The sequence below is a fragment of the Cryptomeria japonica genome, chromosome 6 (genome assembly GCF_030272615.1).
Source record: "Cryptomeria japonica chromosome 6, Sugi_1.0, whole genome shotgun sequence".
In the NCBI taxonomy this organism is placed as follows: domain Eukaryota; kingdom Viridiplantae; phylum Streptophyta; class Pinopsida; order Cupressales; family Cupressaceae; genus Cryptomeria; species Cryptomeria japonica.
The window spans coordinates 575,151,596-575,164,321 of NC_081410.1; the positions used below are offsets into that span (position 1 = coordinate 575,151,596).

General features: G+C 35.0%; 1 protein-coding gene across 4 annotated transcripts in view; it reads right to left on the minus strand.

The window, feature by feature from the left end:
• Positions 1-1,714: 1,714 nt before the first annotated feature.
• LOC131062953 (calcium/calmodulin-regulated receptor-like kinase 1) overlaps positions 1,715-12,726 on the minus strand; it is a 99,451-nt gene continuing 88,439 nt past the window's right edge. For 3 of the 4 annotated variants that reach the window (XM_059207495.1, XM_057996698.2, XM_059207494.1), the window contains 4 exons: positions 4,642-4,727; positions 4,439-4,510; positions 3,898-4,101; positions 1,715-3,536 (listed from right to left, as the gene is read on the minus strand). In XM_059207495.1, the coding sequence (XP_059063478.1) occupies positions 3,216-3,536; positions 3,898-4,101; positions 4,439-4,510; positions 4,642-4,727 (683 nt within the window). In that variant the 3' untranslated portion in view covers positions 1,715-3,215. Of the gene's footprint in view, positions 3,537-3,830; positions 4,102-4,438; positions 4,511-4,641; positions 4,728-12,726 lie in introns of all 4 variants that reach the window. The other variant, XM_057996697.2, reaches the window with a different exon arrangement.

Here is a 12,726-nt window from a genome sequence, read left to right on the forward strand (position 1 = left end):
GTGAGTGGGCAAATGAGTTGAGTCAAGAGACATGTCTCGGTAACTTGCAACCTGTTCTTATTTGTTACCAATAATAAAATTTGTTCAAATGTATGCAATAACATACATTTGAACAAATAATTTTTTTTTTTAAAAACAACACGTTTTCATCGCAATTTCGATGAACACAAACCGACAAACCACTAAATTATCCGACGAAGTTGTTGTATGTGCGACGATATTTCCGTTGTACTGGCATGGTCCACATTATCGCAATTGCAACGAACCACTAAAACTTCCAACAAAGTTGTTGTATGTGAGACAATATTTTCGTTGTATTGCCATGCTCGACATTGTCGCAATTGCGACGAACCACTAAAAACTTCTGACGAAGCTGTCGTATGCATGATGATATTTTTGTCATAATGGCATGCTCCACATCGTTGAAATTGCGACAAACGTTTGGTGCTTTTTCGACGTTTTGAAAGAGACATTTTGCAATGTTTTGTGGTTATTGTTCGTCACAAGATGGACAGAGTTTTCGTCTCTTTTCTGACGAAAACCAATTTCATTTTTTCGCGGCATTGTTTGACGACACTTCGTCGGGGATTCGATGAATTTAGGTTCGCCGAAAAAGAGACGAAATTTGTATGTGTGTTTCGTCAGTAATCCGACAATAGTTTGTCGAAGTTTCAACAAACATTCGTCGGAAATTGGTGCCAAATACAATAGTGCCACCACCATAAATAATAAAGACATAACCATTGGTGGATCTTCTACTATCAATGTCACCTACCCAATCTAAATCCACATATCTATAGATACTCATAAAATATCGAGGTACAATAGGATAACCATGATAACACAAAGAATACTCGCAAGCGCCCCTCAAATATCTGAACACTCTCTTTTTTACATCTGAATGTGCCCATCCAAGATTAGCCATATATCAATTCAAGAATCCCACATAAGATTGCCAACAACACTCACACATGGTAGAATGGCCATGTCCTTAGTAGGACCTTAGTAGGAGATTTTGGACAATCATTCATGGAGAAATTCATTCCCAATGCTTCTGCAAGTTGTCATGTTGAATCTCTCCAACACTAAATTCACATAATTACTCTAGCTTAACCAAATCTTGATGTTATCTCTCTCTTTTGATCTCCATTCCTGGAATGTACCTAACTGCACATAGATCTTTCATTTCAAATTGTGTTGATAACTGAGACTTCAAATCAAAAATCAAATATTCATTCTCAAACAATATATCATCCACATATAATGCAATAATAAGAATGTGTCCATTATTAATTTTGAAGTAAACACAATAATTGGATTTAGACTTCTAAAATCTCAAACTCAACACAGGTATAAAACTTTTGGCACCACATCTTAGGAGACTATTTCAGACAATACAAAGACTTTTTCATCTTGCAAACTAGAATTTATTTACCATTTTAGCATGAAATGCTCTATCTGTGACATGTAAATCTCTTCCTCCAAATCACATGAAAGAATGTTGTCTTAACATCTATTTGCTCGATTTCCCAATCATAAACCATATCAAGTGATTATAAGAACCAAATAGATGTAAGCTTTGCAACGAGAGATAAAATCTCACCATAATCTATTCTCTTAACCTGAGAATACCCCTTCACAACCAACTATGATTTATGCTTCTCAACATTGCCATCAAAACCCAACTTCCTTGAACACCCATTTGCATGCCACATACAATTGAATGTTATGTCTTTACTACCTATAAAGATTGGAAACCTACATCAACAACATACCCTAAACCAAACCACACTCACAATGCTTTTGATCCTATCATATATCATAAGTTTACAATATAAATTGATATAGTATTCAAATGGGAAAAACCCTATCAATGGTAGACCCAAGAATTTATTTTCATCCTCGTATCACTTAAAGCTGTCATAAAACAAATCAATCTCTTACTTTAGATGTATTAGCCAACATATATGAGGTAGTAACTTCCAGGCAGCTACGCCATGCCAAATGTGCACCCAGGAAAAATTTTGAGTTAAGTTTGTCACAGTCAAAGCAAGGCAGAACCTTGTGTTGGTTGAGCAAGCCTAGTGTGTGCTAGGATTGCTTACTCTGGGTTTCAGTAGAGATAGTGCACACTAGGAGGGTCTACGTCAAGGCAAAAGTTGGTACGTGCCTTTGTTGACTTATCCCCATTCTTAAGCTTAAGCGGAACTTTTTATTGGTTTTGCCATCTTATATGTGCACCTAGGCACAATTTTCTGGTATCGTTACCACTTGTTAAGTGAGGAAGAAATTTTACATAACCCTACCATGACAAAAGTATTTAGCGTCCAAGATGAGGCAGAAATCTTCATTAACTTAGCCTTTTTTCTGAATGATAAGCGAAACTTTGGGATGATGACGCCAAGCGCAAATTTTCTATAGCTTAACCCAAGTGGAACTTTAAAGAGACTTAATCCTTTTAGCAATTGGAGGCAGTTATTTACATTGGTTCTACCATTGGGGAAATCATCAATGAAAACCATGCTTGCAAGGTGGAAAAGTGAACTGAGTTTTAGGCGAAAATCTTTCGTGCTAACTTCTTGCTGTCTGTTGTTTGATGTTCCAAATTCTCCTTATTGTGCTCTTTTATTTGTCAGCTTGCTGCTCTGATGTCTGCCCTTTATCTTTGCTCTTTGTTGTTCTGGTGAATGGGGGAAAAAAGGAACAACTCACCTTTTACTTATATATTAAGTTAACTTCTTGCTGTCTGTTGTTTGATGCTCCTTATTCTACTCTTTTATTTGTCATCTTGCTGCTCTGATTGATTAAGTTGGCCCAAATCCAACCCTTAAAAAACATTACAAAAAGAAAATGATCTACATTTAACAATTGTAGATCAATACAAAGGAACATGGACATCGGACACTGTGACATGTTACCTCCAGATGGGCACACTTAAGTGCCTTAATTATGTCATAATACAACATGACATATTGGATGTAGATATTTTGTATCAGAAATATACAGATTTTGATATTCTATTCATCAATGGAGAATATATTAAAAAATGTTCCGTTCTGAAAATGGAATGTTATTTCTGAATAATATACAATTTTTTTCCTTTGATGAAGAAACTGCAAATTGCTACTTCATTGTAAGTGCAAAATGGTTACATAATCAGCTGCAGGGGAAACAAGCACTTAAACATACACTTCAACGTGTTTTAGCACAAGCACTTAAACATACAGTGCCTTTGCCATGCCATCTGTCTTGTCAAAATCAATTTTGGTAAGCTCTCTATTTTCCATATCTTGAAAACTTTCCTCCTCCACAGTAGAAACAGTTTCCCTATTATTGTTAGTAGTGTGTCTATACTCATTTATCCTTGATAGATCCTGTGCAATATCTCTCATAGTTGGTCGTTTCCTTGGATTTTTTTGCACACATTTGTAAGCAATAGCAGCTACGGACCTGACTTCTTCAATATTATATTTCCCATTCAACCGTGCATCAACTATTTCCTCCCACCCAGCTTTTCCATCTGCACTAATTGCAGCCTGTTTCATCAAAAGTAGCCAAATCAGTGACCTGAATGTGGAAGGCAAGAGCATTGTTCAAATCAGAATAAAACAAAATAGACAATATACACTTTTGGCAATAGAACAAGAATCTTATATAGCAAATTATCCTAATAATTTTCTCTTGAAGAAAGACTTCAAAAGCTGCTGGTAGTTTTATTATAGATGCCATGATAGACCAAGGCCTCTATGGAAACATCGAATTCTCATATGAGTTAACAGATTGTCATCTACTATAACTAATAGAAAGCAATAACAGTGCAACTAAATTACATTCTAAATCTTTGAGGAATGATTTTTTCAGCCACAGAGAGATGATCAGAAAGCTGATAGATATTACAAGATTTATGTAATCCATGAGCCCTTGTTGTGGATTCCTTGCTGCAATCAGTTCAAAAAGAAGAATGCCAAAGCTGTATACATCACTGTTCTTTGTATAATTTTTTGACGATACATATTCAGGATCAACATAGCCAAATGTCCCCTTGAGACCTGAAGAACGACCATCAAACTTTTCCTCCTTCGAAAGCCCAAAATCAGCTACCTGATTAAACAAGGATTCAAAAAGGACCGATGGAATTTAATCTTTGCAATCGTAGCAGGTTACCATGTCAACAATTCTGAAGTTTGGAACAGTTTAGAAGTTAAAATGCCAGTCAAATCAGTTATGAGTTAAAATAATAAAATGCTAATAAAAAGAGGTTGCAGAACAGTTATATTGTAGACCTAATGGAAAATGATCATAAGGAAGAAAGCCAATGAGTGAAATCATGGATGAAAATGTAATCTTTTATGCATAGCCCACTAAAAGAGGAAAAACAAGATCAGAGAAGCAAATTAGAAATTTCTACGGATAGTGCAAAGAAAGTATATCAACATACCCTGGCTCTCATAGAACGGTCCAACAAAATATTTGGAGATTTTATATCCCGATGCACTACTGGTGGTACTGCCTGTCAAAAATAAATTAGATATACTGTATGTAGTAGTACTTTACCAAATGCCTATTCTTAAGGCCTTTTTAGTTCATACTCCTGCAAAATGCAATAAGAAGCCACTGTACGCCTTAAGCTTGTAAACATACCCCATCATGAAGATATTCAATTCCCCTTGATATATCTTGGGCTATATAGACCCTCAGATCCCAGCTTAATGGCTCCACATGCTCATCTAATAAAGAAAAAACACGTGGGAAGTGTTAATACTAGAAACATTTAATTTTGAGAAAAAAAACATGCTAAGTTTAATTAATGGCATGAATCGTACTACTATTTAACATTTTCTATGCAGCAGAGAATATTTTCTTCTGAGGTAGATGAGCTTTCTGTAGTTAGTGATATTGTAGCTTGGTTTTCTTGATCCTAACATTTCATGTATGTAAAAAGATACTACAATCATGTTATTGATCTGCTTGCAAATGAGGCATTTGAAATGAGCATCCATGTTCAAAATGTTCTGAAAGAAAGATCTTCTTGGAAGAAGCCTATACCAACTGGACTTAGAGAACCCACTACCCAGAAACAAAATGTAATTGGGTGCCAATATCCAAGAAGAATATTATTCAATCCAGGTGATATGCAGTCAAAAGAAAGTTGGGTGCCAAGCAGTAAATTCCATGTCAATTTCCCCTTTCATTCCATGCCAACGGATTCAAAATAATCAAGATTTTCTGTCACAATATTCCTGATCAGCATCCTGATGACATGGACAAATTCAATTCAGAATAGGCACCACTTGTCAAAAGTAAATCTAAATGGTTTGGATACCACGCCCTGCCTATGTGCAGAATAAAAAAGTGACTCATCAGCAGTATGGAAGGCCCTTGTATCCTCACACTGCTGATACTTCATACTTAATCTCACAATTCAAAACACTGTATCTGTCTAAATCTTCCTATTAACAAGTTCAGCATATTGGCAATCCAAATAAGCCTGAATTTATTTATACCTCAGTGTTATTATTTTATTGTTCTTTTCCCAATTCCTTTTGTCTATGATGATTTCCTTGTAAGAGGTCCTTGTAAATAGCAGTGTATTTTACCAAAGTAGTTTTTATTTTGATTACACCAAATATGTCAATGTAAGTTGAACCCCTTCATGCAAAAGACTCAAAAAAGGTCCCACAACTAAAGTTTTTCTCTTCACTTTAATTTCCTAAATCAATCTCCCTCATCAGCACCGTAGTAAAATTTATTTTTCAAGTGAGGAAGCAAATAAGTACACATGACTGCAACATAATAATCAATAAAAGTCCTTCAAAATATACAGCAGGTCTGAAATGCTTTCTACAACACCATGAGTTCACAAAGATTATCAAGTCTTCCTTTCCATGCAAACATAAAAGTGGATGCTATTTTAAAATGGACACTGCCCCAAAACTTTTATTCAATGTGGATGAAATGGAAAGCCAACTCTGGACTCTCAAAGACAAAGCTTTAATCTATAGAATCATAGGACCTTTCCTGGCTGCAAAACTCTCAATTCCTATTACTAGACTAACTAGTGTAGTCCATAAAATTAATTAGTTATATTTTCTTAATGACTTGTCAGCTTGCGAGTCATTGTTAGGAATTAGTTGTCAGTGATTGTCAAAGATTGTGTTATGCTTGGTAATTGTTGTTTAAATATGCTTCTTGTAGATGGGGAAGATGTCTAATCCTTGGTGTTGATGGCGTTTTTACACACTACGCAACACAGAATAAAATACTAAGTATTATATCCTCTCTTGAACAAAATCTCCTCTTATGCTAAGCTGCGTCATCATATGAGGTGACTCCAAGGTTCCGAATGTCAAGTCTTGGCATGCTCTTGGATAGACTCAGTTGTTTGATGTGATATTGTTGGAATCACAAGGTAGACTTATGTTGAATCTTGAATGCTTTGAATATTGCTGGAATGTAGAATTTCACTTAACTTAAAAAAAGGGAAAAAGGATGAAGGCTGAGAAAGCTACTCTAATCCTAAGAATGTAAGAGCGATGGAGGTGAAACTCAACTATGCTTTGCTTTGACATGCGGCGAACATCTCCACAAGGCTAGTGCGATCTTCTAGGGAAAGCTTGATGATTTTCAAATCACCACCACAAGCATTGATACCATCAAGTTGATGCATATCAATGAAGAAGTAGCAATTGAAGTTAAGCTTGGCCAAGATGGATCCAATTGACTACGCAAGACACTTGACAATCAGCAAGGTGTTTAGTAGTATGGATTGTAAATCGGGAAAAAATCGGATTTAAAAAATACATAAAAAATTGTAGAAAAAGAGACTATTTTTTAAAAACTTAAGGGCATTTCCATAGCATAGAGATAGAAAGAGCAAATAAAATAGAGTTTAAGCCATGAATTGTAGAAAATAATTTTTTGTTGTTTATATTCATATTGCTGATTACATAGGCAAATATTCAGTTAACTTTTTAAGAGGGCAGTCACCAAATACACCAAACAATTGTCTAATCTGAGATCAAATATTAGCTAAGTCTATGAAGTAACTGAGATCAAAAGTTAATAGACAAATAGTAAAAGTGAAGCCATTTTGAAGTGATCCAAGAATTTCATTGTGATTGAGGCAAGGAGTTTTGTAGGGTTAGTTCAATATTTTAGAAAGCTTATCAAATCATATTCCACAATTGCAATGCTTTATATCATAGCAACAAAAATCATTCGGGGAAAAGATCAGCAAACCAAAAGTATAAGATTTTTTGAAAAAATGGGTAAAAAATTGAATTTTAAAAAATCGTAAAAAATTGTAGAAAAATAGACACAAACTACTTTGTTTTTTAATCTTAAAGGCATTTCCATAGCATAGAGATATAGAGAGTAAATAAAATAGAGTTTAAACCATGAATTGTAGAAAATATATTTTTGTTGTTTATATTCATATTGCTAATTACATAGGGCAAATATTCATTTAACTTTTTAAAAGGGCAGTCACCAAATACACCAAATAGTTGTGTAAGTCTGAGATCAAAGATTAGCTAAGTCTATGAAGTAGCTGAGATCAAAATTTATCAGACAGAGGTCCAGCTATTATTAAGAATTGAGTAAAAGTGTACGCCATTTTGAAGTGATCCAAGACTTTCATTGTGATTGAGGCAAGGAGTTTTCTAGGGGTAGTTCAATATTTGAGAAAGCTTATCAAATCATATTCCACAGTTGCAATGCTTTATATCCCCCGATGGCAATTGGTAAATCTTTTATATGGGGTAGAATTCAACAAAATTCATTTATTTAGCTGAAGTAAAAGATTAGCAAGCCACTGGTTTTGGCAATACCTAGCTTGCAACTACTATTTTAGGTAGAGACAAACTTAATTGGTAGAGACAAACTTAATTGATTGTGTGTTGGAGGCTATTTTACAAGTATGTAAGCTTGTTTGTTGTCATTCAGATTTATTTCATGGAGCACTTTGGATATATTGCTCACATAATGAATTGTATGTCTTTGTTTAAGCAAAATTAACTATATCAATTATAAATAAAAAATCATATATCTATATCTATATATATTATATATGTTTTCAGATGTTTAGTGTTGCGGTAGAAACACTCCATTGGTGAGGCAGCCACCAAGGTTCAAACCCCTGCTGGGTCATCGAGCTCGCGGGCTTTCTGTCTTTGTTGGGTCGTTTAGCTCGTGGGTTGAACAAGTGTGGGGAATGAGGACTCCCCAAAAATGGCCTTGTGGGAAGAGATCCTCTATAAGTGGTCTCCTCTAGGATTAGACCAAGCTAAAACCTGAGTTTCCTTCATATATATATATATATATATTATATTAAAAATCAAATATGTACATTATAAATTTTACATTATTTTTTATATATAGTTTATTATATAACTATTAATATATATTCATAATCTATAATAGTTAAATTTTTTAAACTACTTTGTAGTATTAATTATAAACTATAGGGGGTTCACTCCTTCCTTGTCAAAATGCCATATTATTTTATAGAATATGCTTACTCCTACAATATATAAATATTATAATATATCATTAATGGATTAATAGCATAAATAATATTACCCTAACACAAAAGGATTCATGGGCAAATAACTTAATATTATTGGCAATATAGTAATATTCCACTAACTATAAATCCATAAATATTCCTAATTTATATTGCTTATAAACTCAAATTAGATTATATAAATAATCTAATTACTATAACTTAATATATATATTTATTATCACAATAATAATGATATATTTTTTATCAATATTATAATATACATTATTTATGCTAATTAAAGAACAGTAACTATGAATATTATTAATCAAATCTATATATTGATAATCATTCACAATTAAATTAGGACAATAATATTATTTAATTGATAGTGCATAATAGTATTAATTTTAAAGCTAGTGTACAATACTAATTATATACTTGTTCGCTTCAGAATCCATGGGTTGGGGTGTGCAGAGAGCTTTAGTCATATCGAAGCCATGATTTAAAGAAGATTTTCTAGCTGCTTCGATACTATCTCATATGCCCCCCACGATTTAGGATGATTGAGGCCCTTTCAAATTCAATTAATGATCGCCATTGCTCCTCCCACTCCTTTATTTAGGGATTTTCAAAGGTCGGAAAGAAAACTAAGGGACAAAATAACAAACTTTTTTAACTTTGATTTCCACATTGTCTCTGATTTCGTCTCACATCAACCCTATTTCTAAGCAATCCAGTAATTTCATGAGTTTTTCTAGGGTTTTGCAAGTTTATACAATGATTTTTTTCACATTTTTTGCCATTTTTGAGGGTTTTTAACATAAGATTAACATGATTTAAATGCGAAAAAATCATTGAAATTGGGTCAACGATATTTTCATGAATCAGGATTTTTTCGGGGAATAAATCGGCTAGCTCCATGATTCAAGATTAATCGGGTATAATCGTGATTTTTTGCAAACTATTGCTTCTATGGTTAGTAGTACGGATGTACGAATTCCATCATTGATCATGCACAAAGTTCTTCCATTCATCTAAACAACATGAAAATTAAATGAGAAATGGAGACCATGCAAATTGTTGAATCAGCATATGAATTTCACCATATCTTCAATGAAGTTTACATGCTTCTTACAACAAAGTCTTGGCAACAATCTTTGCCTTCTCTTCCTACTCTACTCGAACTGCTATCTGCTATTGAACTCTTAACTATTAATCTTTACAAATGAAGAAGTGGAGCCTTATATAGTGCTCTCATTACAATGAAGGGCCAAGATCAAATCATCATCAATGGTCAAGATTGAAAGATACAAACCCTAATTAGGGTTTGTTATGCCCATTACAAAGCATTTAATGCTTGACCAATGACAAAATTACAATAAATGGGACACATATCCTTCCTTGAATAATTGACCAATAGACGACAACTGTAGGTGCATCGGACCTTGCACCCACATGTGGTAGTTATCTTCTTTGATGGATGAGCTAGATACATTGAATTTGGACACCTTATCATGGAATGATATGATTGGAAAAGTGATGATTAGGCACCACCTCAGCTTGCTTGATCTTTGTAATTCATCACAAAAGTGTCCTTGTACTTCTTCGTGATCTTCTCACTCTTCATCTCCTTGTTTGAGAATTCCGCCTTAGTGCTGCATTTGACATAGACCATGTGATGCTTATGCTTATCCTTCCTTCTTGCCTTGAAAGCATTGATCTTCATTGTATAATATTATCTTCTTCATGCGGTAGAAATCTTTCATTCCAAGCCTGAAGTCTTCTTGTGGTCCCCTTGATGTAGATGACTCCCACTCTTGCCTTATAGTCCGTGATGATGATCCCATCAGCTGCCTTGTAGAGACTTGAAGTGTTGCAATGTCTTCCTTGGGTCCTTGTCTTTGTGGTGAAATCTCGAAGTTGTATGAGAGCTGATACGCCTTCATCATAGAGCTGATCCTCATCACTTACTTTGCATGTTCATCCCCCTTGCATCAAACCTGGAAACTAACATAACTTGAATCAAAACATTCTGTAAAATACTTAATCAAGCTTTCCACTACCTTCTCTAAATCTAGAAATGAATTTTCTGATCATGGAAACATCTGATTTTAAGTGTGATTTTGTGTCTCGGGCCTGATTTATGTTTGATAGGTTTCAAGTGTCAAAGGTAGTCGCCCAATCCCTAAGTAGCACATTTCCAGTTGCAAAGGAAGTAACTCAATCCTTAAGTCCCACATTTCTAGTGGCAAAGGAAGTCGCTCAATCCTTAAGTTGCACATTTCCAGTGGCAAAGGAAGTCTTCCAAAATGCTTATGTTGCTCTTTGGAGGGGTCGAAGGAAGTGATTGAAATGCTTAAGTACATTTCACCCCTCATTGGAAGTGATTGAAATCCTTCCCAACTCGATATCACTTAAGTCCCTTAGCAACACACTTGGCAAAATCGTGATCTCATTCAAAACCAATGCAAATGCAAAAAGTGTGGGTCCCCATTTGCAATGGGGCAATGTGTGAAAACGTCACAACACTTGGTATGCTTATATGTAAAGAACTCCACATGGATAAGCTTCAACTGTCATACATCGTTTACCCAATCTTTGTATGAATTGTGCTTTATGGCTATGTTCATTTATGCAATTGTTACTTATGATTACTAGATAAAGGAGTAAAAAGTGGCACTGTTACCTTTAAGAAGTCAGGTCAGATTTAAGAAATTAATGCCCTTAGATCCCAACAAATGTAGAAAGAGACCACAATGTGATGTGATTAGAACTAAGAGATTAGACAATCTCTCAAACTAGAGGCACAAAGAAAATGAAGAACACTACATGAAAATTCCTCAATACAATTACATCATTAGAACCAAAGCAGAACCTATGGCTGAAGTCTGCAGAAGCCGTAGTTTGGAATAAGGACACAAGATTCTCCAACTAACTATGCACATTCAAGAGCATACAAAGAAAGAGTGGATCGAGATTGCCAGGAACTCCCTCTTCCTATAGAAAGATGCACTGATCTTGCTGATCAAATTTGCTTAGAGGAAAAAAACAAAATCTCCAGAGTCAATTGAGACCCCTCTGGACAAGGGAAGTTTTTGTGGTCAAACAAAATCCAAGGGCTTCTTCGTAGATGAAGAGCAGTAAGTATACAAAAGCAATCTCTAAGGCATCAAAGAATTGACGATTGAGGAACCTGAGCCTAAGACACCAAAATAATGGGTTGGAGTAGAAAGTAGAGAACTTGAGCATCATACTAGTAGTGTCTAGATTAACGAAGTCTCTACAAGGATTGAGGATTGAGAGATGTCTAAAAGTCCTCAAGGAGCAAAGGAAGATCTCAACCAAAAGTTCCCCAGGAGGAGGTTTCAGATGCTGCAATCACACCAAGAAATGGTGACTAGTTCAAGTCCAGATGTTGAAAAGAAAAAGCTATTGAAGTTCAATGGAGATGGATTTGAAGACCATATAAAGCATTGTAAAACATCCATTACCTTATGGACTACCAATGGGCAAATAGACCAAAGGTATTACTTGAGATGTTTATTGAATGTCCCCTACTAGGACGGCCGCCAGTTTACCAATAATTAACATATATTATTATACATTACTATGCTTCAATTCATATTTCTTAAATTATTACTATAACATTCATTACATTAAGTTCTATCTTAGCTTATTTCCCAATCCTAATGAGGGAAGGGGGTTTTACTCTCATAGGATTATGCTGGAGGTTGGGGCCCTTTAGAATGAATCCATAGTGCCTAAAATCCCCTTCCCACCCATTTGGTTTCAAGCACCGAGAAATTTGCGATAGGGCAAAGTCGAGTCAAATAAAAGTTCGAAAATGAGAGGTCGTTTTCATATCGCGCCCTCTTTGAAGCGAACTGTAAGTCCCATGAAAATACTGAAGCCTCCCAAGCTAGATAAATTCCCCTGTATATGCCGAGAAAAGTCCTCACGCAAAGACCAAATAAGAGTCAGGCCTCTAATCGCCGAAAAACTCCTGAAGTGACCATTGTGTAGTACAAAAGTCGAGTCAAAGCCAAAAGAAAAATTTGAAAAGTGTAAGGCCATTTTCACTTCACTCCCTAAATCGCCGAATTTGCCCCTATTTTGCCGATAGAAGTATAAGAGCAAAATAATAAAGTTCAAACTTTATTAAAAGAAGTCAATTCGCCTTCACATGGCCGAAAATTTCCCTAAGGAGCTGATAAAATAAG